This window comes from Spermophilus citellus (assembly GCF_964194105.1).
Source record: "Spermophilus citellus genome assembly, chromosome: 3".
In the NCBI taxonomy this organism is placed as follows: domain Eukaryota; kingdom Metazoa; phylum Chordata; class Mammalia; order Rodentia; family Sciuridae; genus Spermophilus; species Spermophilus citellus.
In genome coordinates, this window is record NC_138184.1 from 201,803,088 (window position 1) to 201,830,543 (window position 27,456).

Consider the following 27,456-nt stretch of genomic DNA (forward strand, 5'->3'; position numbering starts at 1 on the left):
TGGACGGACAGGAAAGCCGTCCGTAGGACCCGCGGCGGGCCCGCTTCGGCTGCTCTGCTGGCCTGGTCTCTCTTGGCGTCTTCACTGTGCGCTCCGACCAGCACCATGGGGAAGCGGGACAATCGAGTGGTGAGTACTCGACGGGGTAAACAGTGGGGTGACTGGGGGCCGGGCGGCAGGAAAGCGGGTCTTCTCGCCCTTCCCGGCTCGGCGGGAGGGCTAGCGGCTACGCTCGGACCTGGGGCCGCGAGACCTAGCACCCTCCGCCATCCCAGACGCGCGTGCGCCAGGCACACAGTTGGCGCCTTCGGGTCCCCAACTTTCTCCCCGGCCCTCCCTTTTGTCCCCCACCCCGCCGCTCCCTCTGGCACTGCTCCCTAGTTCCCTTTCCTCCCGCTCCCGCGCCAGCAGTGCCCACTTTTTACAGCCGCAAAGACCCAGGGGAAATCTGCCCCTTTCTGTCTGTAATTCCGAACTCTGAGGCTCGTGGAGGCTCCGGGACTCTCCCGTTCCTCTGGATCGCGCAGCCCAGCTCGGCGCCTAGGCCTAGGACATGGCTTCTGCACCCGGGGGCCAGCAGCGCGCCAGGCTTTAGCTACGGATGGGCTAGCATTTGAGAACTGGGGTCGCAGCATTCGATCGCATACTGTCTGGCGCCAGCAAAAGGGATGTATGGCGTGGAAATAGTTGGCTGTGGAGTTCCGAGCAGAGTTCAATGCCAGTTTTGGTACTTCGGGAATTAGGTGACTTAGGTTACTTTTCCCCCCTGAACCTGTTATAAAAGGGGATCATTATTACCCACAACCTCGCAGAATAGTTAGGACCACAAAAGGCATGATGCCCAAGAGAGTGTGTGGCATGAAGATTACTACTCAGTGAGAAAAGGATTAAGTAATCCATTGCAGGAGGAGTAATAAATGATACCTGATAGATGTTTGAGGTTCTCAGGGCATTCCAAAGAGAAGGTACTTTGGACAAGGAAAGCATTCAAATCGCTGGAGGTGCAGAAGGGCTGCGGATTGGTTTCAAAAGCCCAGGTTCTGAATCAGGTTGTATGAGCAGTAAACCTGAGAGAATAGTGAATAAGAATGGGTTGTAGCCTGGTGATTCTTGGGCTTGTGTATTACAGAATTTTAATCATTGATTAGCAAAATGAGGAAAATATAAAGCTAATGTACTACGTTCTAGGTTTTAAGGGTTTTTTTTTTAACAATTATTTGCGGGAGTGTTTGTGTATGTGCTAAAAGAGCCTCACTGTTATGAAATGACATTTCCCGACTTACTTAAAAGCGTTTGTTTTATGTAGTCTGTAATTGGAAAATATCTAGGAACCACTGAGGTAGTGAACCTTGATTATAAAGTTGAATATTCTTTTTTCCTGACTGCAAGACTTTGCTGTAGTGTCTTGATGACCGTAGTTGAAACGGTGTTGTGCCAGGCATCAAACTTAGGTTTGAGATGTTGAAATGTTTGGACTCTTTTAATGTTCTTGGGCCTTGAACTTAGAAATCATCTGACTTTGGCTGCAGTTTTTTTATAGAGACCTAAAGTGTTTCATTTTACTGGGAGGAAAATTTTGGTTTTAAAGCATTTGAAAAACTTAACCAAATTAGATTAATTTACTAGAGCATTTTGATAACAACTGCGTACTTTTTTGTATGCTATCATGGCACAGAGTGTTCTGGTAACATTTTATTTGTACTTCAAAGATTATGAGAATAAAAACATGAAATTAAGAGGCAGAAGACACATATGGTCTAATTCAGTCAACTTATTGCACAGAGAAAGGGATAGGACTGTTTCAATTGGGACTGGTTAAACTTGGGTCATGTGACCCATTTTGTTTTTAAGACTTTTTTAAAAAACATTTTTAGATTCACAGCAAAATTTCTGCTTACACACATACATAACCTCCCCATTATCAACATCCCCTCTATTCTAATTGATGACCTACTCTAACATATCATTGTCAACCAAAGTCAGTAGTTTGAATTAGGGTTCACTCACTCATGGTGTTATACATTTGATTATCTTGAAAACAATTCAGGTTCATTCTTTCTTTGATGATAATATCATAATTTTATAGATTATAGGGCTATTTTTCCACAAAACTCCATTAAATTTCAGGTTGAACAATTTTTTAAAAATAGACTTTATTTTTTAGAGCAATTTTAGGTTAACAGCGGAATTGAACAGAAAGTACAGAGAGTTCCCTTATACTCCCACACATGTACAGACTCCCCCATTATCAACATCTGGCACCAGAGTACATTTGTTAAAATTGATGAACCTATGTTAACCCATCATGATCACTCAGAGTCAAGAGTTTACATTAGGATTCTCTCTGTGTACATTCTTGAACAGTCTGTTAAAATAGACATTTTAATTCTTGGGATCTCTAAAGGGCTCTTGAGTTCATGATGGCCACCCTTTATGCCTTTTGTTTTCTGGAAGATTTCTTCTTCTTCTTCTTCTTTCTTCTTTCTTCTTCTTTCTTCTTTCTCCTCTTCTTCTTCTTCCTCCTCCTCCTCCTCCCTCCTCCTCCTTCCTCCTCCTCCTCCCTCCCCCTCCTCCCTCCTCCTCCTTCCCCCTCCTCCTCCCCCCTCCTCCTCCTCCCCCCTCCTCCTCCCCCCTCCTCCTCCTCCCTCCTCCTCCTCCCTCCTTCTTCTTTCTTCTTTCTTCTTCTTTCTTCTTCTTTCTTCTTCTTCTTCTTTCTTCTTCTTTCTTCCTTCTCCTTCTCCTTCTCCTTCTTCCTTTCCTGTTAGTTTGTGCCCTCTAAAATAGATGTATCTTATAGATAAAAATAGGTAGTGAAACTAACAAATTAAATTCTGTACACTGTGTCAGTTAGTAGTTATACCACATTACTCTTTTCAAATACCTGTCCAAATAAATATCCCTTTGAGCCCAATTTGCCCTTCTGGGTTTCACATGTGCCACAGGCCCATAATCCCAGTGGCTCAGGAGGCTGAGGTAGGAGGATCACAAGTTCAGAGCCAGCCTCAACAAAAGTGAGGTACTAAACAATTCAGTGAGACCTTGTCTCTAAATAAAATACAAAAAATAGGGCTGGGCATGTGTGTGGTGCAGTGGTCAAGTACAAGAAACTGCACAATCTTCATATTTTAGATTTTATTTTCATATTTTTATGAAATATGAACATAAAGATTTCATATTTTATTATTTTCATACTTTTTGGGATGCATAGTAAAAGAATTGATCCTTGGTGATTTAAAGAACAAAGTATTGGGCAAGGGCTGTTGCTCAGTGGTAGAGCGCTTGCCTAGCATGTGTGAGGAGGCACTGGGTTCGATCCTCAGTACCCTAATAAATAGTGTCCATCTGCAACTAAAAATATTTTTTTAAAAAAACAATAAAGTATTAAGTGTTTTGCATGGAACCTAGCTCATAAAATTTACTTTTTAAATATCACTATTTTAATTGAACTAAATAATTAAGGCATTTGGCTTGTACTTAAGCAGACTAAGGATAATATTTTTGGTCAAAAGCTTAAACGTAAGCCTAACTACTTCAATAGTAGCTCATATAATTATACTTTAAATTGCCTATAATTAGTAGCATATGAGTATATTACGTTACTATTATTTTCCTCTGAACTAAAAAAATAGGGTTATGGGGTTAGAAATGATGGTGGAATGTGTTGGACGTTAGTATCCAAAGTACATGTATAAAGACAGGAATTGGTATGAATATATTTTGTATACAACCAGAGATATGAAAAATTGTGCTTTATTTGTGTAATAAGAATTGTAATGCATTCTGCTGTCATATAAATTAATTAATTAATTTAATAAAAATAAAATTTAAAAAAAAGGTTGGTATGGACTTTAGGAAAGCTGCTTGGCAATTGACTAAGACACAGAAAAATGTCAATATGATTTTAAGATATGTTAAAATTTTTGAAGATTGTAATATGTGGTGGATATTATGATTTTTTTAATGAAAATGAAAAATTGCCACTCTGCCATTTTTGAATTTTTATACATTATAGTTCATCTCTCTGAATTGGAGTGACAGTATTTTGGTTGAATTTTTCTCATTTTGATTACCTTTGTACTCAAAGGGGCTGGGGTTGTGGCTCAGCACTCGCCTAGCACGTGCAAGGCCCTGGGTTCGATCCTCAGCACCACATAAAAATAAATAAAATAAAGGTATTAGGATTATAACTAAACCTAGCATGTGCGAGGCCCTGGGTTCGATCCTCAGCACCACATAAAAATAAATAAAATAAAGGTATTAGGATTATAACTAAAAAAAAAAAAAAAAAAAGAATATTTGGCCAGGTGTGGTGGCGCATGCCTATAATCTCAGTGACTCAGGAAGCTAAGGCAGGAGGTTCAAAGAAGTTCAGAGCCACCCTCAGCAACTGTGAGGCACTAAGCAACTCAATGAGGTCTTGTCTCTAAATAAAATACAAAATAGGGTTGGGGATGTGGCTCAATGGTTGGGTGCTCCTGAGTTCAATCTCTGGTACCTCCCACCTACCAACCCCCCCAAAGAAAGAATGTTTGTATATATATTTTTCTCATTTATAAGGTAATGAGTTACATAAGTGGTGAAAAGGGAGGTCTCGCTTCACCTTGTGGTGCATTCGGATTTTTTTTTTAAGTATTTGTAGTTATTAAAGTGTTATCTATTTTTTGGCAACTTGCTTTTACTCTAGAGAAATCTTGGAGACATCTTGTCATATAATATTTATTTTTTTAGTTATAGTTGGATACAATATCTTTAATTTATTTATTTATTTATTTTTATGTGGTCCTGAGGATTGAACCCAGGGCTTCGCCTGTGCTAGGTGAGCACTCTACCACTGAGCCACAACCCCAGCCCCTGGGAGTATACTTTAATATATTTAATGAGTCCCAGTTGGATGGTGGGTTGGGTGTTTTTAGTTTTTGCTGTTGTAGAAATTTAGTGAACATCCTATGTATTTGTACTCCGGAAATAAACAAGTTTTATAGTTTTAAACTTAAATATTTTGCCATTAGTTACAACTAAAATTATGACATCACCAAAGAAAGAAGGTGATAGATGTGAATAATATTCCTATTTTATAAATGATGAACTTGCACATTGCACTTCTTTTTTAAAAATATATTTTTTTAGTTGTAGGTGGACACAATACTTTCATTTTATTTATTTATATGTGGTGCTGAAGATTGAACCCAGGGCCTCACACATGCTATGGGAGCGCTCTACCACTGAGCCACAACCCCAGCCTTCATGTCGTACTCTTATTAGGATTCAGTGTTGTTATTTAGGCTGATAATTCCTCTGTTTCAGTTTTAATGAAATATTTGAGGGTTATATATTTTTTAAAAACTACATGTCTCTACTATTAGGTATTCACATCCTTCCCTGATTCTCTAAACATCTTTGACATTGGGAACATCTGACATTACTTGTAGGAAAATTATGTCAAAGGTTTGTTTTTCATCCCAAGTAATTAGGCTCAGAGCCTATCAACTGAATGTAAGTAGTTGTTCACTCTACCAGAAAAATCTGGAGGTATATTTATATTTGTTATAAAGGTGAAAATGTTTGTCATTTATATATTTTGATAAATGAAATGCAACAGAATCATTGTTACCTTTGTTATTCCTTTTAGAATGTTGGGTAGGACCTTAAAATCAAACTTAATAGTAGTCACTTTGAACAAGAATTCTTTTTATTTAAAAAATTAGAATAATTTTATAAATATTGACTTTAAATAATTTTGGAGAAATTGAATATAATGATAAAGAAGAGTTTGAGACTGAATTAAAAATCAGACTTTATGTGTGTAGCAAAGTGAATTTTTATAAAACAGCATCTCTCTGATAGACATCCTGATTCACAGAGAAACTTTTTTCTCTACTTTGTCTCTGTGTTTAGAAAAAACAAAATCTCTATAAAAAGTGTTTTTCTGTCACAGTAAGTATAATATAGAGAGTACAGTTGAGAATTTTTGTGTTTTTTTATATATATATATATATTTAAGTTGTAGATGGACACAATATCTTTATTTTGTTTATTTATTTTTATATGGTGCTGAGGATCAAACCTCGTGCCTCACATGTGCTAGATAAGCGCTCTACCACTGAGCCACAATCCCAGCCCCCTGTAGGTTGTTTTTTTTTTTTTTTTTTTTTGAGCCAAAATATTTTAACCATTTTTAAAAATTTTTTATTTTTTAATTTGTTCTAATAACCCATTATTTAAGTGTATAGTTCAGTGGCATTAAAGTGCCAGTGGTGTAGCTCGGTGGTAGAGCACCCCTGGCTTCAATCCCCAGTACTACAAGAAAACATACAAAACAAAACTCCCAAACTCCTCTTCTCCAGATTCTTCATATAAAGGAAATCATGTTTGTTTCTTTTTGCATTTATCTGATTTCACAAGTCTCATCCAAGTTGTATTTATCAGCATCTCATTCCTTTGTAAAGCTAAAGTGTGTGTGTGTGTGTGTGTGTATGTGTGTAAAAGACACATTTTGTTTGTCCACTCATCTCTTGGTAGCCTTTTCCATGATTTCACCTTTGAGTCCCTGCTTTCAATTCTTTGGGAGTAATTTTATACTTTGAAGTGGAATTGGTGAATCAGACAGTAGTTCTAGGTTTAACTTTCTGAAAAGCCACCAAATTGTTTTCCACAGCAGCTGGACCATTTATTTCCTGTTCATTGTACACAACAGTGCCAGTTTCTCCACACTTTCTTCACCCTTATGACTTTTTTAAAAACAGAAATCCTAATGCTTGGAGATGCCATGTTTTAGTGATTTTATTAGTATTTCTCTGAAGACTAACGATGTTAAACATTTTATCATGTGTTTACTGGCAATTTTCTGTATGTCTGAAGAAGATAATCAAGTCCTATGCCCATTTTTGAATTGGGTTATTTGAGTTTTTATTAAGTTGTCATAGCTCTTTATTCGCTTTGGATATTCATCTCTATTATATTTGCAAATATTTTCTCTTTTGAGTTATCTTTTTACTCTTTTGAAGTGTTCTTTGATGCATGAGCACTTTTTTGCAGTTCTGAGGATTGAACCCATGTGCACTCTACCACTGAGCTACATCCCAGCCCTCTTTTATTTTGAAAAGGATTCTCACTAAATTGCTTGGGCTGACCTGGAATTTGCAACCCTCCTGCCTCAGCCTCCAGAGTTGCTGGGATAACAGACATGCACCACCACACTCAGTGCACATCTTTAAAATTTTTATGAAGTCCAATTTTTTTGTTGTTGTTGTCTGGGTGCAACTTAAATTGTTATGTTTGCATTTGGCAAATAAAATTTCCATCGGTATAGTACAGTATTTCCTGGAATAGTAGAAGGAACAGTAAATTTAGACTTAGATCTCTCTGTTTTTGGAGACTGGGTCTTGATAAGTTGCTGAGGCTGGCCTCAAATTTGGAATCCTCCTGCCTCGGTCTACTGAGTCATTAGGACTATAGGCATGTGTTACTACACCTAATTTGGAATTGAGTTTCTTAGTTTGTTAATGAGCTTAGTGTTTATTACCTTCACTGGGTTATTGGGCCTTAGAAGGAAATATTATAAAGCCATCAGTAGGTAAGAGGTATCATTATTGTATCAACTCCCTGGTAAAACAACATATTTTCTGCGAAATGTTACCTACTTCATAAACTTTCAAGACTTAATGGAAGATTAAATTTAATTTTGATAGTCAGAAGTTTGTTAGATTGGGCTGGGGATGTGGCTCAAGCGGTAGTGCGCTCACCTGGCATGCGTGCGGCCCGGGTTCGAACCTCAGCACCACATACAAACAAAGATGTTGTGTCCGCCGAAAACTAAAAAATAAATATTAAAAAAAAGAAGTTTGTTAGATTGCTTAATTGGATATAGTATGCATTTATAATAAAGGTTACTTGATGTAAGTGAGCTTTTACGTTTTTAATGGTTATTTTAAGGGAACTAATTTGTGTTCTTTCCTCAAGGCTTACATGAATCCAATAGCAATGGCCAGATCAAGGGGTCCAATCCAGTCTTCAGGGCCAACAATCCAGGATTATCTGAACCGACCAAGGCCTACCTGGTAATTGTGCAACAGTTTACCTTTTTATAAGGTTTTGATAAATTTTAAAACTTTATTCTTATAACTTTTATTGATTGCCAAGTGATTGCCAGATAAGTGGGTTTTTTTAAGTAATATTTGACATGTCCCTTCTTTTGAATGTATGAAACACATGCACAACTGCAAAACAGCATTTTATTGAATCCACCACCCGGTATAACTAAAGCACTGCCATATCACATTTTCATATCAATCTTTTCTCTGTCCCTTAAAAGACTATTTAACTTTGTGGTATCCTAAGTTAAAAATAGCGGATTTGAATAATCATGCCAAGTTTTAGGAAGGATAATGTTCAGCTTTATTTCTAGTTTCATCTTCTGGCTTTTCAGTAATTAAAAAAACAACTCACTGAGTAGCTCTGATTTTTTTTTTATGTTAAACATGTATTTTTTAATTGTCGATGAACACAGTATTTTATTTTTATCTTTATGTAGTGCTGAGGATCGAACCCAGTGCTTCACGCATGTCAGGAGAGTGCTCTTTCCTCTGAACTACAACCCCAGCCCCTACCTCTGATTTTTTATGAGTAAAGCATTATACCACAGACCTTACTTTTTTAGTTATATCTTTCCTTATTATTAATACCATGCTCCTGAAGTAACACATGACAAGTCGGAGCCATTAGCTTCAGAATCCTTCAGAATTTCAGAGTGCCCTGAAAGCTAGGCAGCTATGGCTGAAAGGTATGCTTTATGTGGTAGGGAATACTTTTGAGTTAAATGAAAGTCTTATTTACCTCCTACTGCGTGCACGAGTATAAACAGAATGCATTTTACTTTTAAAATGAAAGGAACTTCAAGGGGGAAATGCTCAAGGTAGTGTATTCTCTGTGGTCAGAGGTCTTTAAGACAACCTTCAAGTGAGTCATTGGTAGGAAGACTTGCAACAGGTAGTATACTCAAGGTAAGATTTATTACACTGAAAGGATACCAGGTACAATCAACAAAATGAAGAGGCACGTAGGACAAAATCCAGGAGAAATCAGGCACAGACTTCCAAGGGTCCTTGCCTAATGGAATCATATAAGATGTACTTAAATCTTTTTGAAAGGAGTATGACAATACATGTGAGATGTTGTTAACTAAGGAGGCTCATTAGTGCCCTGGGTTTTTTCTGTAGACCGATCAGACTTTGCCTTTCATGTTCCAAAATTCCAACCTGACTCTGCCTGTCACATTCCAAAATTCCAGATTCCCAGAAGGAAAGCAGATACTCTGCCTAAACTATGTTGCTTATACAAACGTTTAGGCAGAGTAAGCTACTTGTAATCAGGGAATGGTAAGAACCTCCAAAATTCAAGTTCTCATGTGTTCACTTCTGGCCAACCCTGGAAGCTTGCCTTTGTTAGAATAAGCAATTGGTCATGCTATATTGACTCTTCTCTGCAAATATGTCAGGCACATTATAAGTTTGGAGATCTATTAATAGAATATACGAGTTTAGTCATATAGACCTTACCTCCCCCTAACACTGACTCTATCAGTTTTCTGACCTTAGGTAAGTTTTTTACTTTCTTCAAGTTTTAGTTTCTTTTTCTGTAAGTGGAAATACATACTACCTTTTTTTATTGGATTGTCGTGAGGATTAAATGAAAATATAAACAGTTCCTGTTTATGTAAGTGCTCAGAGATTTGGTGTGTTGAGTCTTAAAATCCATGTTTAGAAGAGCAGAGATTAGTAGTATCTGATAGATTTTATTATGATTCTTTACCTGGATGTGAACAAAGAAGTTTGAAATTTAACAGTACTGGGATGTAGGTATATTAGAATATTAAAATTTTATTTGAGTTTTATTGTCTTTTTTATAAGCCTCCATCTAATTTGAAGTGCTTGAAATTTTATTTGTACTTTTTATTTTTTTAAGGGAAGAAGTGAAAGAGCAACTAGAAAAGAAAAAGAAAGGCTCCAAGGCTTTAGCTGAATTTGAGGAGAAAATGAATGAGGTTTGTAAATAGTACCTTTTAAAGAAATAACCAATTTTTTTTTCTTATAACAAAAATGAAATCATATTTGCTTCTTTTTTAATCATGCGTTTGGGGATACCTCTTTAGGTTAAGGGACTATAGTTTAGTGTTATTTTTTATAGTTTCATATTTAAATGTGTGTACTCTTTAAATAAGAATAACCATCTTGTAGTAACGTAAATCATCTAAGTTATCTGAGCTTTAGTTCTTTCCTCCCTCTGTGCGCCCCATCTTAGGAATTTTATAGTGATGTTTGCTTGCTTTGATTTCAAACATGTATGTAGTATTTCAACCATAGTACAGATTAATTCAGCTTTTACAGTAGCCATCCTTGTTTAAACCAAGCCTTAGTCTCAGTAAAAATATCTTTTCTTCCTCTCAGTATTCTGTGGAAACTCCCACACCTTAATATTCTCTTCAAAATGAGCTAAAAGACACTCTTGGTAATAGGGTCAAGGGTTGGCCCCTGAACCTTTTTTGTTGCCCAGCTGCCCTTAAACTCTTAGTCTCAGCTGATCCTTCTGCCTCAGTCTCCCAAGTAGGTGGGACTGTGGAGAGGCATCCAGCGCCTAGTTTGGGGGTTCTTCCTGCCAAAGATGGCATAAACCACCTGAGAAATTAAAGTCTAGAATAATTAGTGAAGAGCAAAAGACAAAGTTGGAGAGAGAGTTTTAAAAGGGGAGTTCCTGATAGGTCTAGCCCACTCAGAAGCTGGAGCTGAACAATTAGAAAATGGCTCCCGTGGTTTAATTTAAGGGGATACATCAAAGGCAGGGGTAAGGTTTCAAGGGTAGAGTCTTGCTCTTGTTGTCTTGCAGTCAGCAGGTTGATTGGCATCTTGGCAGGTCACCCCATCTCTGGTGCTGTGTGGGACATGGCAGAGCAGAATAGGAATTCACAGTGTCTCTGGGCAGTCTTACACAAAGGAAATGTCCACTGGAAGTTCCCATATACCAGATTTTCCTACTCACTAGGCTGCAATGCATAACACAGTCCACACACAGCCCACATATGGCTCTCAACATGGGACTACAGACATATGGCCACCAGACCTACCTTGTATAATTAGAAGCTGAGGTGGAGAGAAATATTAGAAGATGAAGGAAAGGAAATAACGGTTGTCTCTCTCTACTAAGTATATTAGTACTGGATTGATAGACTCTTATCGTGTTTATAACCTTCTTGCAGAATTGGAAGAAAGAACTAGAAAAACACAGGGAGAAATTATTAAGTGGAAACGAGAGCTCATCAAAAAAAAGACAGGTAGTACATTTCTAGCTTATTGCTATTCTTAATCTTAATTCAGTTTTCACATTAATGCTGTATATTGCTATTAATAGATGCATTTGAAAACTTATTTAGATCTCTATTTGTTTCCATTTAGAGAAAGAAAAAAGAAAAGAAGAAATCTGGTAGGGTGAGCAAAAGTTTTCTATTTTTCTAAATGTTATAAATAAAGAGTCTGCAAAAAAAGTAAGAATAATATATTTAAACCTGTATACTAAAAGACTATATGGGTCAAGCAGTGTGGTTGCCATGATTAGAGGTGTTCTATCAGTACCATGAAAGAAAGATGCCAATCTACTTATAACCTAGTTAACTCCTTTGTTATGATTTAAAGAGCACAATTGACAACTTATTGTCACTTTTTGTGGGGGGAGATGGCTTTTATACTTTAATGTTTAAATCTTATGAATATGGCATCTGTTTCTCAGACATTAGATTGATTTCACTAAGTACTTTCAGCGACTTAGCAAAGGAAAAAAATTCCCGCATCTCACAAGCTTTAATTGTTTTGTGCTTGGTCAAGTATTCATCTTCTTCTTCATCAAGCTCTGATTCTTCCAGCAGTTCTTCAGATTCTGAAGATGAGGTAAGGATTGCTTGTAATAGTTCATCAAATAATATCTCTAACTTTTTAATTTCAAGAGGAGAAACCTATTGAAATATCTGTTAGAAATGTTTATTTCCAGGTTTTGATTAATTATAAGGTAGAGCACAATAAGTGAAATAAGACATTTAAATATTAGTATTTTAAAAAATCTTTTTTAATTTGTTCATATAAAAATATTAGTAGAAAAAAAAGATTTGAAAAATCCAAAATCCTATTTGACTAAGTGCTAGGGATTACATGTGATTCAAATCATTTGACTTTGACTTTGTAAAACAGGAAAGTGATGTTACATTGTGAATATTAATTAAAGAAAAATATTTACAAGCTAATCTTATTAAGTGTTATTCATTAAGAAAATTTTGATATTAGTTAAATGCATAAATTATATTTCTGAAACAAAGCAAATGTTGTCTATAGGATAAGAAACAAGCAAAACGGAGAAAGAAAAAGAAGAACCGTTCTCATAAATCTTCTGAAAGCTCCACTTCAGAAACTGAATCAGACAGTAAGGTAAATTATTATTATTTAAATTATTAACATTTTTGTAACAGAAACATTAAGTTTTTCTTTTAGTTCTTCCTGTCTTAAATTGCTCTTAAGAAATGAGATACCATTTGATCCTATGACATTTAACTGATTTACTTACTAACACATGTAGCATTTAGTAATTCTCCAAACTTTTATGTTTCCATGTCTCTACATCTCTATAACATTATTTCCCTATATTCATAAATAAATTGTAATTCAGAGGAGGGGTAAGGTTCTGATTAAATTCACTAGTGTTAGAATTGGAATTTGAATCAGTATCTTCTAATATCTGTTCCAATATCCTTTCTTCTGTACTGTACCTAAGTTTGTTCTGTATTAACCAGAATTGTGAGGCACAACTGGCTCTTCAACTTTAGAGATCATTTTTAAAAAGGCATGAGATTTTCTATAAAAATATTGATTCTGGGGACTAGGGGCATAGATTAGGTGTAAAGCTTTTCCTTAGTATGCATGAGTTCAGTTCTTAGCACTAAAAGAAAAACTTGATTCCTGGGCTTTATTTCCAGAAGGTTTTTTTGTTGTTGTTGTTTTTTCCCCAGAGTTTGATTAGTAAATCTATATTTTAACAGATGCCTTATATGATTTTGATGCCCATGAACCACAATTTGACAAACAGCATACTACAGTCTCAGGAAACGGAACCAACAGTTTGAATTTTATAAAAAGTTTCTTTTTGTCCCAGTGAGATTTCTTCTGGCAAAAAGCCTAATGTCTAGAAAGTACTCAGTGTTGGTTTCTTATTTGTCTTTTAAAGTAGCAGTCTTATTAGTGATAGTTAACATTAAATTAAATGTGCAGTATGTGTTAAGCACATAGTGTTTGACTTTTACCTTCTTTAATCTCAGCAATCCTAGAGAGTAGTTATTTGTTAATCAACTTTATGAATAAGAAAACTGAGGATTAGAGAAGCTAATAGATAAATCTAAGGGATTAAAAGCAGAAATTCTTGGCTGGGTGTGATGGCACACCCCTGTAATCCCAGCAGCTCAGGAGGCTGAAATAGGCGGATTGCAGGTTCAAAGCCAGCCTCGGCAACTTAGTGAGGCCCTAAGCAACTCAGTGAGACCCTATCTCTAAATAAAATACACAGAGGGCTGCGGATGTGATTCAGTGGTTGAGTGCCCTTGAGTTCAATCCCCACTATTAAAAAAAAAAAGAAAGAAAGAAAAAAAAGAAATTCTTGCTTCCACTCCTGATGAAGAAAGTGGGTGGCAGATCAGGTTGATGGATATATGAGCACAGGGTGAATTAGAACTACAACATATGTGACCATCATAGACAAAGATTATTTCAGATAATTTTAAGGGTTCATAGATTTGATATATAACCAGATAAATTAAACATCCTATTCTGCTTCCAAGCAACTGTCTGTGTAATGGAGATTTTTCTTTTGTTTTCAGGATAATATGCTGATATTGGAGTAAATTTTTTTTACTCATAGAGCAAATCATTTTTTTTTCCTTATTCTATCATTGACATTTAAAATTGATATATATTTACAGATATATATATTTTTTATTTGTTTAGGATAGTTTGAAAAAGAAAAAGAAATCAAAGGATGCAACTGAAAAAGAAAAGGTAACTATATTTTCATATTGCCTTAAGATACTCTGTTGTGCACAACCTTAACCTCAGGAAATCAACAATAGCTGAGCATGGTGGCATACATATGTAATCCCAGTGGCTTGGGAGGCTAAGGCAGGAGGATCACAAGTTCAAAACCTGCCTCAGTAACTTAGTGAGGCCCTAAGCAACTTAGTGAGACCATGGTTAGGAACCCCTGGGTTTGATCCCTGCTACCAAAAAAAAAAAAAAAAAAGGAAATTAACAGTAATATTAACAACAGCGTTAGTTAATAACAGGAAATTTTGGGCTGGGGTTGTGGCTCAGTGGTAGAGTGCTTCCCTTTCACCTGCAAGACCCTGGTTTCGATCCTCAGCCCACATAAAAATATGTGAATAAAATAAAGATATTGTGTTCAACTACAACTAAAAAATAAATTTAAAAAATAACAGGAAATTTAGTTAATAAATCAGAAGATTTTTTTAAATATCTTTATTTTATTTTTATGTGGTGCTGAGAATTGAACCCACTGCCTCATGCATGCTAGGCGAGTGTGCTACCACTTGAGCCACATCTCCAGCCCCCAGAAAATTTATTTCTTTTGCTTTTATGGTATTTCATGTTGATACAAAGAAATGTTTTAATTTGAATTCCTTATTAAGGACCAGCAGAAGAGTATCCTGAAGAGTTTGAATTTGGATAGATTAATGGGTCACGTCATGTTTAAAATAGAGATTAAACATTTCCTTTGCTTCTTCAAGACATTTTAAGGCCATTTAAATTTAAAAAAAAAAAAAAAAAAAAAACCTTTCAGATTGAATATACCATAGGTAAATTTTGAAAATCTTTTATTTTATCAGAACATATTTTCTCTTCATATGTGACTTACCTATAATTTTGTTTTCTTTTTTGTCCAAAGAGACTGATCTCACAATATTGCCTAGCCTGGCCCTAAACTCCTGTACTCAAGTGATTCTCCTGCCTCAGCCCACTGATTAGTTGGGACTTTGGGCACACACCCAGCATGACTTATTTTAGTTAATGCTAATTGAGCATATTAACTGATCAAAGGAAAGAAACCATAAATAACATTGTGGAGTTTTTCAAAATGATGTCATTGTTTCCTTCTGAAACTTGCTTTTTTAACTGAGCATTACTATTAATATTTATCCTTGTTGATACTTTAAGTTCATTTCTTTTGTTTATATTATTCACTACAATTTATTTCTCCTCCTGTGGGTGAACATTTAGATTGTTTTCATTTTTCAATAATACAAACAGTTCTACTGTTTATATTTCCTATCCAGTTCTCCTTTTTCACAATTTATTGTTAAGTCAGATATACCTGGGAACTATAATTTCTGGGTTACAGGATATGCATACATTTAATGTGTCTACATTTTGCTCAGTAACAGTGCTTGTTATTAATTTGCAAACCTGCTAGTAGTATATGAAAGTACCCTTGTCTCACATACTTGTTGATACTGTGAGACTTCATTTTTGCCAATGTAAGGTATACAGATGGTATAAAGAATTGAAAGTGGGCTGGGAATGTGGCTCAAGCGGTAGCGCGCTCATCTGGCATGCGTGCGGCCCGGGTTCGATCCTTAGCACCACATACCAACAAAGATGTTGTGTCCGCCGAGAACTAAGAAATAAATATAAAAAAAAAAAAAAAAAGAATTGAAAGTGTCTTCATTTGCTTATTAGACATTTAAATGTCATTTTTTCTGTATTGCCTATTCCTAATCTTTTTTTTTCCAGTGCTGGATTTTGAACCCAGGACCTCATATATGCTAAGCAAGCATTCTACCATCCAGTTATAACCCTAGTCTCTTTTCTTTCCTAGGTTGTAAGAGATATATTTTGGATACTAATCTTTCAATTATATAATTGATAATTTGCTTTAAAATTCTGTCATGTGTAATTTAAGGAATTAGGGAAGATATTGCATCTATATGGATATGTAGTTCTTTCTAAGTTATTTAATAAAAGGATTGCTTTGTTGGAATTAAAGATTTAAATCATGGTAAATGTCATCATTTTTAGACATTTCTAAAATGAAAAATGAATGATTTTCTGATAAATGGAAGGATTTCTAATTAGAACTTAGAAACCATAAAATTTGTGTGGCGTGGTATCTTTTTTTTTTTTGAGTTAAGATACTTGTTATTTATTTTTCATAGGACATTAAAGGATTCAGTAAAAAAAGAAAGATGTATCCTGAAGACAAACCTTTATCATCTGAGTCCTTGTCAGAATCAGATTATATTGAGGAGGTAAGTAAGAGAAATGGAAGTTATTCAGTTTCAGAATACATTTTTTCAGAGTATAACTGCATGACTAGTACTTTGATAATTAACCATATTTCCACACATCTTTCAAATCTGAGATATTTTATTTTTATTTTTCTCATATTATCTTCTTAGTGTATACATTCTGACTACATGAAAGAGGCTGTATAATGTACACCAGAAACCCAGCATTTGCTTACATGGTTACCATAGAATATCGCACATACTAACTTCTTGTTTTGAGTTACTATTTGGGGAGTAGGAAGGTATGAAAAAATTGTTGGCATGACTTCAGTTTTCTCATCTGTGAAGCAAGAAAGGAGAATTAGGTCATCTGCAATCCCTTTCAGCTCTAACAGTTGCTAAGATTTTTTTACTCTATTAGTATTAGAGTCCATTTTTAGTTAATTTCAGGTCAGTAAGTTACCATCTTTGAAATGTTTCTCTCTTGACCTTGGTTTCCTCATCTGCAAATTAGGAACTTATCATATTATTTAAATTGTGACAACTAAGTGAGACAAATTATTAAAGGCCTTATGGTAAGTCCTGGGACAGAGTAAAGGTGGCTAAAGTCTACATAACTCTTGATAGAACTGTAAAATCTCACCTAGGGTTTCACTAGTCATTGATTTTTCAAGCTGCAACTTTCCATAGAGATCAACTTATTGATCTTTCAACAGTATAACATGAGAGTCTTGCCCTTTGTTTAAAGCACACTCACACAGGAACTGGTTTTCCTGATTTCTTCCTTACTGTGTTGGCTTCCTGCATACACCCTGTCCAGGTCTTTCTCTATCCATCCTGTTTCTCATCACCTCTCTTCTCTTTTTGTTTGTGCCTTATCTCTTTACTGATTTCATTGTCTTTGGTTTGTAATAGTGGCCCTCAGTCCTATCAGACCTATTGTCCCTGTGTTGTAGCAGTATTTTGTAATGCTCCCTGAAATAAAATTCGTAGCTTATATAAATTATCTACACTATTTTTTACACTACTATCCCCTAAGAAATATAAAGAAATGAAAGTAATTATGTTTTTTTAATTATATTTTAATATATAAATGATTAAGTGTGACAACAATGAATGAAGTAAAATATTCTTCACTGATATTTGCATTTCTGGGGCATGCTTTATAGCTTAAAATCCAGAACAAAATACTCTGTGTTTATATTTACAGTCAGTTTATTTTCTGTATCATAAACAGATTCATTACATGAATTATTCGTACACTATTCAATATCACATAGCATATACAGAGCTCTTCTGGACATTGCATTAGAGCATCCCTTGCCTCTGTCTGTTAAATGTATATACAGTACACCTATTACCAGCTCATCATTGTAAGGATAAGAATAATAACAAAAAAGTAATTTCCTAATTGTTCTTTAGAGAGAGCTACCACAGTTTTGCAAGCTAATGGCCTCTAATGCTAGTGGCCTCTACCTTTAGTCCTTATGCCTCCTTACGTTGTTAACTACGTTTTAATATGCTTGTGTTATGTACTTATTCAGCATTTAGGCAATTTTAATACTCTGATTTTACATTAATCACCTCTGTCTGCCTATATGATAATAAGTAAAGCTTAATATTACATATTTTACATTTAGACTTAACATTTAATATACATAAACTCATAGCACCTTTCAATTTAATTTAAATCCAGTGTACCACTTTTTAAAAGATGGAAATAAAATGTAAATGGGGTAGTAAATGTTATTTCAAAGAATTTTAATCATTTCATACCTTTTGTTGATACCATAAAGTGAGATAAATACCATGCTATATTCCACATATTGCCCCTTGGAAATGGATACTACCTCCTTTTTTATGGATGATGAAACTGAGGTGGGATTCAGATCCTGGTATGTTTTTTGAGAGCTCCAGATTTTTTTCCCATAGTACCACATTGTTTTAGGTGCTAAAAGGGAATGTAAGAGAAGCCTCCCCAGAGATTTAAAAAAATCTTAATTTTCTTTTATATATATTTTTATTGAAACCTCATTGAGATATAATGGGTTATTTAAAATATGATTTGATTGTTGACTTTTTTTAATATTTTTTTATTTGTTGACAGACACATACTTTTATTTTATTTGTTTTTGTGTGGAGCTGAGGATCAAACCCAGTGCCTCACCCATGCACGGCAAATGCTCTACCAACTGAGCTACAATTCCTGCCCCTTGAAATGTTTTTATACGTAACTTTTGAAGATACATTAGGGAGTGAAAGAAAAATGCATTGAGTACAAATTACATAGTTTGTCTTCACAAAAATTTTGACTTTTTAGGTACGAGCAAAAAAGAAGAAAAGCAGCGAAGAACGAGATAAAGCAACAGCAAGTATCTCTTATGTTTTTACTTGACAACAGCAGAGCTCTTTGGGTTTAATATAAAATGAGTAGTGCTAAAGCAAGATTAGATTTACTGAAATAAAATAAATTATTGGGAAAGGTGTGGTATTCAGCAGCTGTACTTAATGGGTAGGAGAAAATCATGTTGACTTAGTAAAAAAGGGAGAATATCCCGGTGGCAAACGTCTCCTGTTTCTCTATTCCAGTGTCTTACTGTCAGGAATATAAGCTCAAATTTTTGTTTGACTTTCTTAAGCTTTAGAAAATATGGTGATTTCCTGTCTTTCAGAGTAAGTTACTTCCGGATCTGCCAAACCTGAAATAACAGAAAAAGCCTTTCTAAGCACTATCTGCAATGAAAAATAAACAGGAAAGTTAAAACATAGATGACTCACTAATACCAAAAATTCTTTTGATGGTTTTCAGAACAAGCTCTGCCATTATAGAAATTGAGAAATAGGAAAGGAGAAAGAGGGCCAAATGAGAAATAGAGCAACAAAGAGAAAATGGTGAACAGAAACTTTTTCAAAAAGTAACGCAGACCATATTAGCAAAGTAATTTAATGGCTTTCAGTGTGAAGTTTGGGCTCTGACCTCTGAATCTGTTTTCTTAGGAACAGGTGCAAAAAAATGAGGACAGCATCACTTGTAGGTCTGGGATAAGTTCTTCCCAGAATTTCTCTAGGTTTTAAAATGAAAAAGCTTTTTTTGTATGAAGGTTCCCCTGGTAATGCACAATTCAAAAATAACATTTGATTTGCTTCAAAGACCAAAGTGATAAGAAAGACTTTTTTTTCCTGAGTGGGGAAATAATTTGGCCAGAGACTGCTTTGGTCTATCTTCAGATTGGTTAATTAATTTAAGACATGTGCCATATATGGTGGTGCATGCCTGTGAGGCAAGCTTCAGCAATTTGGAGAGGTCCTAAGCAACTTAGTGAGACCCGGTCTCAAAAACTAAAAGGCTGGGTTGTAGCTCAGTGGTAAAGCATCCCTGGGTTCAGTTCCCATTACCCGCCCACCCCCACCCCCACCCCCTGCAAAAGACAACCAAATTCATTTTGGATAACTGTAGTTTGTGTTTGTACACTTTCACTTTTTTATTCTTTTGGCTAGTATATATTTATTCAGAATTTCCATTGAGTTCTTTGCATTTTTGTAGGTCTTGGAGATACAGTGAAGTATAAGATAGAGAAAAGTGTATATTGTATATACTGTGGCACTAAAGGAGCCAAAGAATACCTCTGAGGGGCCGGAAATATAGCACAGCGGTAAAGCACTTGCCTGGAATGTGCATTAGTTCCCAACTCTACAAAAAAAACAGCAAAATCTCTGAGGAAAGTAAAATTAGGCTGAAGTCAGATTTACAAGAATGAGCCAGCCATGTGAAAGTCAAAGGAAAATATATCCTTAGCAGAGAGAACAGCTAAGGACCAATAGTAGGAAATGGCTCAAATGTTTGAGAAAAATGAACGAAAGTACATGTGGCTTATACTTAGTACTGAAAGAGGAATAGAATATGATGAGGTTGGGAAGGAAACACAGGCCATATCATATATTAGTGTGTTTGATATTAATCAGAATGTTGTGAAGAATTATTTTGAGAGTTTTAAACAACCTGAATTCTTTACAGTTTAAAAATACTTCACCAGAATAAGAATTCATACCCCATTTGAATCAAATGTATGATATATGATGTGTCAAGATCATTGTAATGTTTTGAGCAACCAATTAAAAAAAAAAAAAATACTTCACCAGTGGAGACTAGTGGACTCAGGTGAAGAGTAATGTTTATACCATGTAGGGAGTTGACAAAAATGAACTGGGCCAGGTGCCATAGTGCACGCCTGTTATCCCAGTGGCTTGGAAGGCTGAGACAGGAGGATCATGAGTTCAAAGCCAGCCTCAGGAACAGAGGGGTGCTAAGCAACTTTGAGACCTTGTCATTAAATAAAATACAAAAATAGTGCTGAGGATATGGCTCAGTGGTCGAGTGCCCCTGAGTTCAATCCCTGGCACACACACATACACACAAATGAACAGGCATGGATGGATTTGAGGTACATTTTGAACATAGATGGTAGGACTTGCTTCATGCTTTGGATGTGGAGAGTAAAGTTAAAACAAAGAAGGTAAAAGCTTTGACTTAAGCAAAAGTGACAAATTAATTGTGCCATTTACTAAAGTGGCTACTAGAAGATTTGGAGACAAAAATAAAGCATGTTGTTATAGTGATTTTAAATATGTCCAGGACAAATAGATCTGTTAACGAGACACTTAAAAGTTTAAGTTCAAAGCAGTTAAGACTATATGGTAAAGATTTGGGCATCATTGATATTTACGTGGAAGTTAAAGCATGTGACTGGGAAAACATTGGGAAAGAAGGGAAAGAAGCCCCCAGGAAGGTTGAAGAAGAGAGTAGCCAGCATGGGAAATGAAGAGGTCTTTGTGATAAAAGAAAACAACAGAGTGGCATTTAAGAAAATAAGAAGAAAAAATATTTTGAGAAGAGAAAGGTCACTTAGTTTTAAAAGCCCGAATTGGGAATGGGGATATAGATTAGTGGTAGAGTACTTACCAGGCATGCATCAGGCCATTGTTTGAGTCTCAGCACATGAATGAATAAATGAATGACCAAATTATAAAATTTTGGACTCTGTTGTAAAATTCCCTAAGTACTTAAGTATGTACTAAAAAGAAAATCATCAAAGTTACTGCTATTCATAGAGGTCTTAGAAAATCGTGGATAGTGCTGATAGATATAGAAGTGGATAGGAGGTTGCATTTCCTGTCCTTAATATGTCTATTTTTTGTTTTGTTTTGAACCAGGAGCACTTTATAGCCCTTTCTATTTTTTATATTGAAACAGGGTCTCACTAAGTTGCTGAGGCTGGCCTAGAACTTGTGATCCTTCTGCCTCAGCCTTCCGAGCCACTGGGATTATAGGCGTGCACCTCTGTGCCCAGCAAGTCTTTCTTTTGGTGTAACTATTTCAAGTATCTATTTTTCCAGAAGTTCTGCCTTCAGTTCTATAGCAAAAGTTGTCTGGAAGAGCTGGAGATAAGCAGAACTTCAGCTCTCTTTCATCTTACTCAGAATTTGACTACTTTTTCTAGCCTCAATGGCATTTAATTCTAAAGATTAAGCATTTGTTTTAGAAGCACAGTAGCCAGACATGGTGGCACTCGCCTGTAATCCCAGCAACTCAAGAGACTGAGGCAGGAGGACCACAACTTTGAGGCTAGTCTCAGTAATTCAGCAAGACCATGTCTCAAATTAAAAAATAAATAAATAAAATAAAGGGTTGGGAATGTAGCTCAGTGGTAAAATGCTACTGGACTCAATCCCCAGAACCTTAAAACAAAAATAAATGAACAAACAAACATTACAGTAGTTTTCAGCTGTACGTCAATATTTCGTACTAACGAGTTGCTGTTAATTTAATAAAGTAGTGCTTCCAGACTGAGCTGTGCATAGTATGTGTTCCTATTTACTTAAAAATAGCAGATTTAAGCTGGGTTGGGGGCACATACCTATAATCCCAGCAGCTCTGGAGGCTAAGACAGGAGGATCATGAATTCAGAGCTAGTCTCAGCAAAAAGCAAGTTTAACTAAGCAACTCAGTGATGCCCTGTCTCTAAATAAAATTCAAAATAGGGCTGGGAATGTGGCTCAGTAGTCAGGTGCCCCTGTGTTAATCCCTGGTATCAAAAAAAAAAAAAGGCTGATTTAATATTTCTGTTCTCTCTAAAAACTATTATTTTACCAAAATGTTGTACTGTGATGGGATACTCCTTTGCAGTAGCTACAATTACTTTACTTGTAGAAATTATAAAACAGGAAATAAACAATTGATAGCATGATTCAATTTAATTTATTGTCTACAGGAAATTTTGTTAGAAGCTGTGGTAGTGTGCTAATGACTTAAGTGTTTTGCTGCCTTTCTGAAAATCAACAAAAGGGCTGGGTTGTGGCTCAGCGGTAGAGTGCTCACCTAGCATGTGCGAGGCACTGGGTTCAAACCTCAGCACCACATAAAAATAAATAAAATAAAGATATTGTGCCTTACTATAATTTAAAAAAATTTTTTTTTAAAAAGAAAATCAACAAAAGACTCCTAGTGCTCATATGATACTAGGACTCTTGGAAAAGTGTTTTGAGTAGTTTATCTTGTATAAATTGCTTATAGTAGCTTAGAAGTACAATTGTAAAGATGTTCATAATTTGCATATTTTCATGATGTAGTGATATCTAACGTAGAATTGTCTTTACAGGAAAAAACCAAAAAGAAAAAGAAGCATAAGAAACACAGTAAGAAGAAGAAAAAGAAGGCTGCTAGTTCAAGTCCTGACTCACCGTAACAATAAGAAAAACCAGGATTCCCTTATAAAGAAAGTGCAATGTCAAAGGAAATTTCAACTGTGAAAATTATGACATATTTACTAAAATGCATGAATTTTCTTGTTTTTAGAATTATTCCTGGACTATTAGAGCCACTCAGAGGCCACTGTGTGGAAGGGCCATGATTATTGCCTGCTGCTTGAACATCTGTTTTTTCTTTTTCTTCCAGTGCTTGATAACTGGAAGATAATACACTGCAGTCATACTAGTGGTTAAGATATTTGGGAATAAAGCTAATATTTTAAACTAGAAGTACCTAGTGATAAATCAACACAAATTGAATCTGGATGCATCTTTAAGGTGTAATCAGAATTGAACAGATGACTCTAGTTAAAATTTTTAAAGTAGGGATCACATTAATATTTCAAAATCCTTACTGTGTAGATAAGTGTATTTTAATTTTTTCCCCCTTGTATGCTTTTATTTAGCTGGGGAAGGAGATTTTAAAGTGGAGGGGAGTGATTTGCTATCTCTTTAGCTAGCAGAATAGCGTGCCTTTGATCTTCACACATCCTACTTTTATGGACACAGTAGCCATGCTTCCTGGGGAGGTCAGAGCTGGGTACCAACAGTCTTTACCCTTTACTGAGCTTAATGACATCCTTGGACTTTATCATATGCTGCTTTGTGTGAACCAGAAAAACAACCCTTTACAGCATGAGAAAGTCCCTGAAGCTCTGGTATTTATCTCCATGATAATAAAAACTGAATGTTTTTTAGCTTTAGAATGTGTTACGTCATTTGAATTAAGTTTGACTATACTTTGGCTTTGGAGATAAAACGTTTCAAATAGACACTGGTACTTTTTGGACTTGATAGCTGAAGATTCTAAAATGCATGTTTTATGCAGTTAAGTTTTAACTGGTCAGGAAAATTTTATGTAACCAGCAATAGTTTATTTTTTGTATGAATTTTGTTTAGGCTGCAATGTTTAGCTTTTGTTAACTCCTTACTCTTGCTGTCTTAAGTTCATTACTATGTTTAGTGGCATACTTGCCAAGATATTTAGCATGTAAAAAGCAGGGTTTTGATTTTTTTTTTTTTTTTTTTTTTAACAGCTTCATATTGAAGCTGAGACTTATATAAACAAGTTGAATGGCAGGCCTGGTATGCTGTATCTTGTTACAAAAAGCTGTTGCCAGAATCTTAGTAAATATAATGTTTTAAAAGCTTGTTGTCTTTGTATGTTAATAACAAATTATAATGAGTTAAATTTAAGTGAGAGTTTTATCACTGTTCTTTCTGTGTCGTATTTTACTAAGATTTTGTGCCTCATATCTTCTGCTGAATTATTAGGAATGTTAAAAGGAATTGATAAATCACTTTCATTTTACATTTTTATATAATCAAGTAATATGAAATATAATTTGATGTACTGTTTTGCCTGTTACAGGGGGTATGCTAATTATAGTGGCATATGCACAGAACATTTTGGCATGACGAGGCTGAATAAATAGCTATTTTACTTAAAAATAGCTGTGTTCTTATCTCCCTTTGGGTCACAAGTAGTTATAAAGATAAATACCACTTGGTTAGTAGGTAGATAAGATAGAACCACAAGTTTTTTAACTATAAAAGTAACATTTCTTAGAAAATTCCTTTAGATTTTGTGCTTAAGACTGCATACTGTCAAAAGATATCTATGCTCAAGTACACAGAAATTTTGACCAGCATTTCATATTCCAAAAGAAAATTGTTAATGAAAGTACCAAAAAAAAATTTATTAGGTCATTTGTTGGTTAGTTTTGCTATGAATATAGAAGCAACTGTTCATTAGGCTGGGGAAGAGGGAACAATGTGATTTGATAAAAAACTATACTTTGCAGATTCTGTTTACTGAATATGAAACACCTTTTTTCATTGTTTCTCTAATAACAGTCTTCCAGTAACGTATGGAAAGAGTATTTGACAGTAATGCTGTCAGTTATGTTTATTTCATAGTTAACTACAATGTACAGAATAATAATATCTCTTCCTCCTTCCACAAACCACACTTTGTCTTTCTTGAGTAACTGAACACCAATTGTACAAACACAAGGCATGTTGTTTCGATAATGGTACTTGGATAACTGCCAGAAGTTGATGAGTGTCTGGATAGAAAAATTGGCTCTATACCAGTGCTACTTACTTCAGTCACTTTGAATTTCCTTGGTTGCCCTCAGTGTATTTAGGTATTTGAAGTACCATTAGAGTGTCTTGATTTTATTTTATTCAGAATACAGATTCTTTTTTTTTTTTTCCATTTAAGATGTGTTAAAAATTAATTTTCTATCTTTTCATTGTAAACAGTAGACTAACCCCAGGGAAGCCAAGTGAGAACTGCTATTTGAACTTTTTTAACTGAAAACCTATGAGCATCCATCTAGTATTTTTGGAAGGAAGATTTTAGGAAGACAGCCCCTTGCCCCCAATTATTTGCCTTGTTTTAAAACTTTTTTTTTTTTTTTTTTTTTTTGTACCTGAGATTGAAGATAGGGGTGCTTAATCACTGAACCATATCCCCAGCCCTTTTTTATTTTTATTTTGAGGCAGGGTCTCACTAATTGCTTAGGGCCAAGGCCTCCCAGGTAGCTGGGATTACAGTCATGTAATTTTTAAGTATTAAATTTTTAAGTATAAAGATTTACTTTGGCCAGTTTAGAGGAGGTTATAACCTTTGAAGGAAATGTTGATGCCCTGGCTTAAAACTAATTTTAATGTTAAGAATCTAGTAAGGGGGCTGGGGATGTGGCTCAAGCAGTAGCACGCTCGCCTGGCGTGCGTGCGGCCTGGGTTCGATCCTCAGCACCTCATACAAAGATGTTGTGTCCGCCGAAAACTAAAAATAAATATTAAAATTCTCTCTCTCTCTCTCTCTCTCTCTCTCTCTAAAAAAAAAAAAAAAAAAAAAAAAAGAATCTAGTAAGGGGGGTGGGGGTATAGTTCAGTGGTAGCACATGAGGCTCTGGGTTTAATCCCTAAGACCCACCCTTCCCAAATTGGTAAGAATATTGTATCTTAGGGCTGGGGATATGCTCGGGATATAGCTCAGTGATAAAGAGTGTGTGTCTAAACATTTGTGAGGCCCTGGATTTAATCTCTAGTACCATAAGGATATTGCATCCAAAATTCTAGAAATCGTTTTAGTACATTTTCTTGACCTTACTACAGTGAAGGCCAACAGACCATAGACTAGTAGGTAGCGAGGATTTTAAAATAGACATATGAGTTAGTTCAGCTTTGTCCTAACCATGTTTCTTGCTAGCTAGTCAGTCAGGTCTACTAAATAGGAGGCATGAGAGTGGGTTTTTACATCCTAGAAACTCCCAGATTGAAGCCTCTCATTTGGATTTCATAAGGGTGCTTGGTTAGAGTTTAAAGGAGGTTATAATCTTTGAAGGAAATGTTGATGCCCTAGAAAATTATTTCAACTTAATAAGCTCGTTGTAATCTTAGTTATTTTATGTTCAAATAAAGTGGAAAAACATTTCCAATTTGTGCTGATAATATAAATGGCAAAAATATGAAATACAACTTTAAGTGATACTTACCCCCAAAGAAAAGATGTTAGAATTACTATAATGTTTCAGATCAAAATAACCTTAATGAAATTCCTGCATATATCCCAAGTGGTTGCAACCATTGTTGCATATTTTTTTTCAACTGCTTAGAAACCTTTTGTTTGGTTGCTGGCTAGTTGCCATGGTCACATTGTGTGCTGAGATTGGAGTAGTGACCTCTGCTATCAGTGTAACTCAAGACACCCAGGCTTAGAGCTTGACTATCTGGGGAATCTTATCGTGTGCTGGAGCCACAGTCAACATGAACCAGAGGGTTCTGAAGAAACTGGTGGAACCCATCAGTAAAACTGTCAAGAGCTGTAAGTACTGACCAGACATCCTATACTGCCTGAACATTGGTTCTGTCAAATTAAAATATCAATAGACATTAGTTGGACGTTAACAAGTGCTTTGTAAACCTAAAATAGATTCCCTCTACTTCTATGTACTATTTTGGCTATCTATTAAAAATAGGCAATTAAGCAATTATACTGTACTTAACAAAATATTTTAACCTTTGGGTATCCTAAAATGTATGTGAGAAGAAGAGCTTGAGGATTTACATGGCATCATGTGAAAGGGTTATCTGACAACTAAGAACTGATTTTATTTTCGTTATACTGAAATTTAATGAAAAATTTTTAAGTATAAAGGTTTACTTTGGCCAATTCCCTGAATTTTCTGGCACAAAACTCAATGGCGAATGATTGCTCTACTTCAGAATTAATAAAAATAATTTAAAAAAACAGCATGGTACTTTGCACACAGAAAATATTTGCTTATTAAAGCTAGTTCAATGTAACACTTTTT

General features: G+C 35.4%; 1 protein-coding gene across 3 annotated transcripts; it reads left to right on the plus strand.

The window, feature by feature from the left end:
* Positions 1-27,456, plus strand: FAM133B (family with sequence similarity 133 member B). 3 transcript variants are annotated; one of them, XM_081288448.1, is made up of 11 exons: positions 1-129; positions 7,960-8,057; positions 9,961-10,039; positions 11,249-11,323; positions 11,445-11,477; positions 11,871-11,933; positions 12,372-12,464; positions 14,031-14,081; positions 16,253-16,345; positions 18,645-18,696; positions 22,981-27,456. In XM_081288448.1, exons 1-11 carry the CDS (start codon positions 106-108, stop codon positions 23,007-23,009), a joined length of 690 nt encoding a protein of 229 aa, XP_081144574.1. In that variant the 5' UTR covers positions 1-105; the 3' UTR covers positions 23,010-27,456. The 3 variants fall into 3 exon arrangements, with proteins under 3 accessions (XP_081144574.1, XP_081144573.1, XP_081144575.1); XM_081288447.1 differs by having other exon boundaries at positions 18,645-18,692; positions 22,981-27,453; XM_081288449.1 differs by lacking the exon at positions 22,981-27,456 and having other exon boundaries at positions 16,253-16,364; positions 18,663-18,696.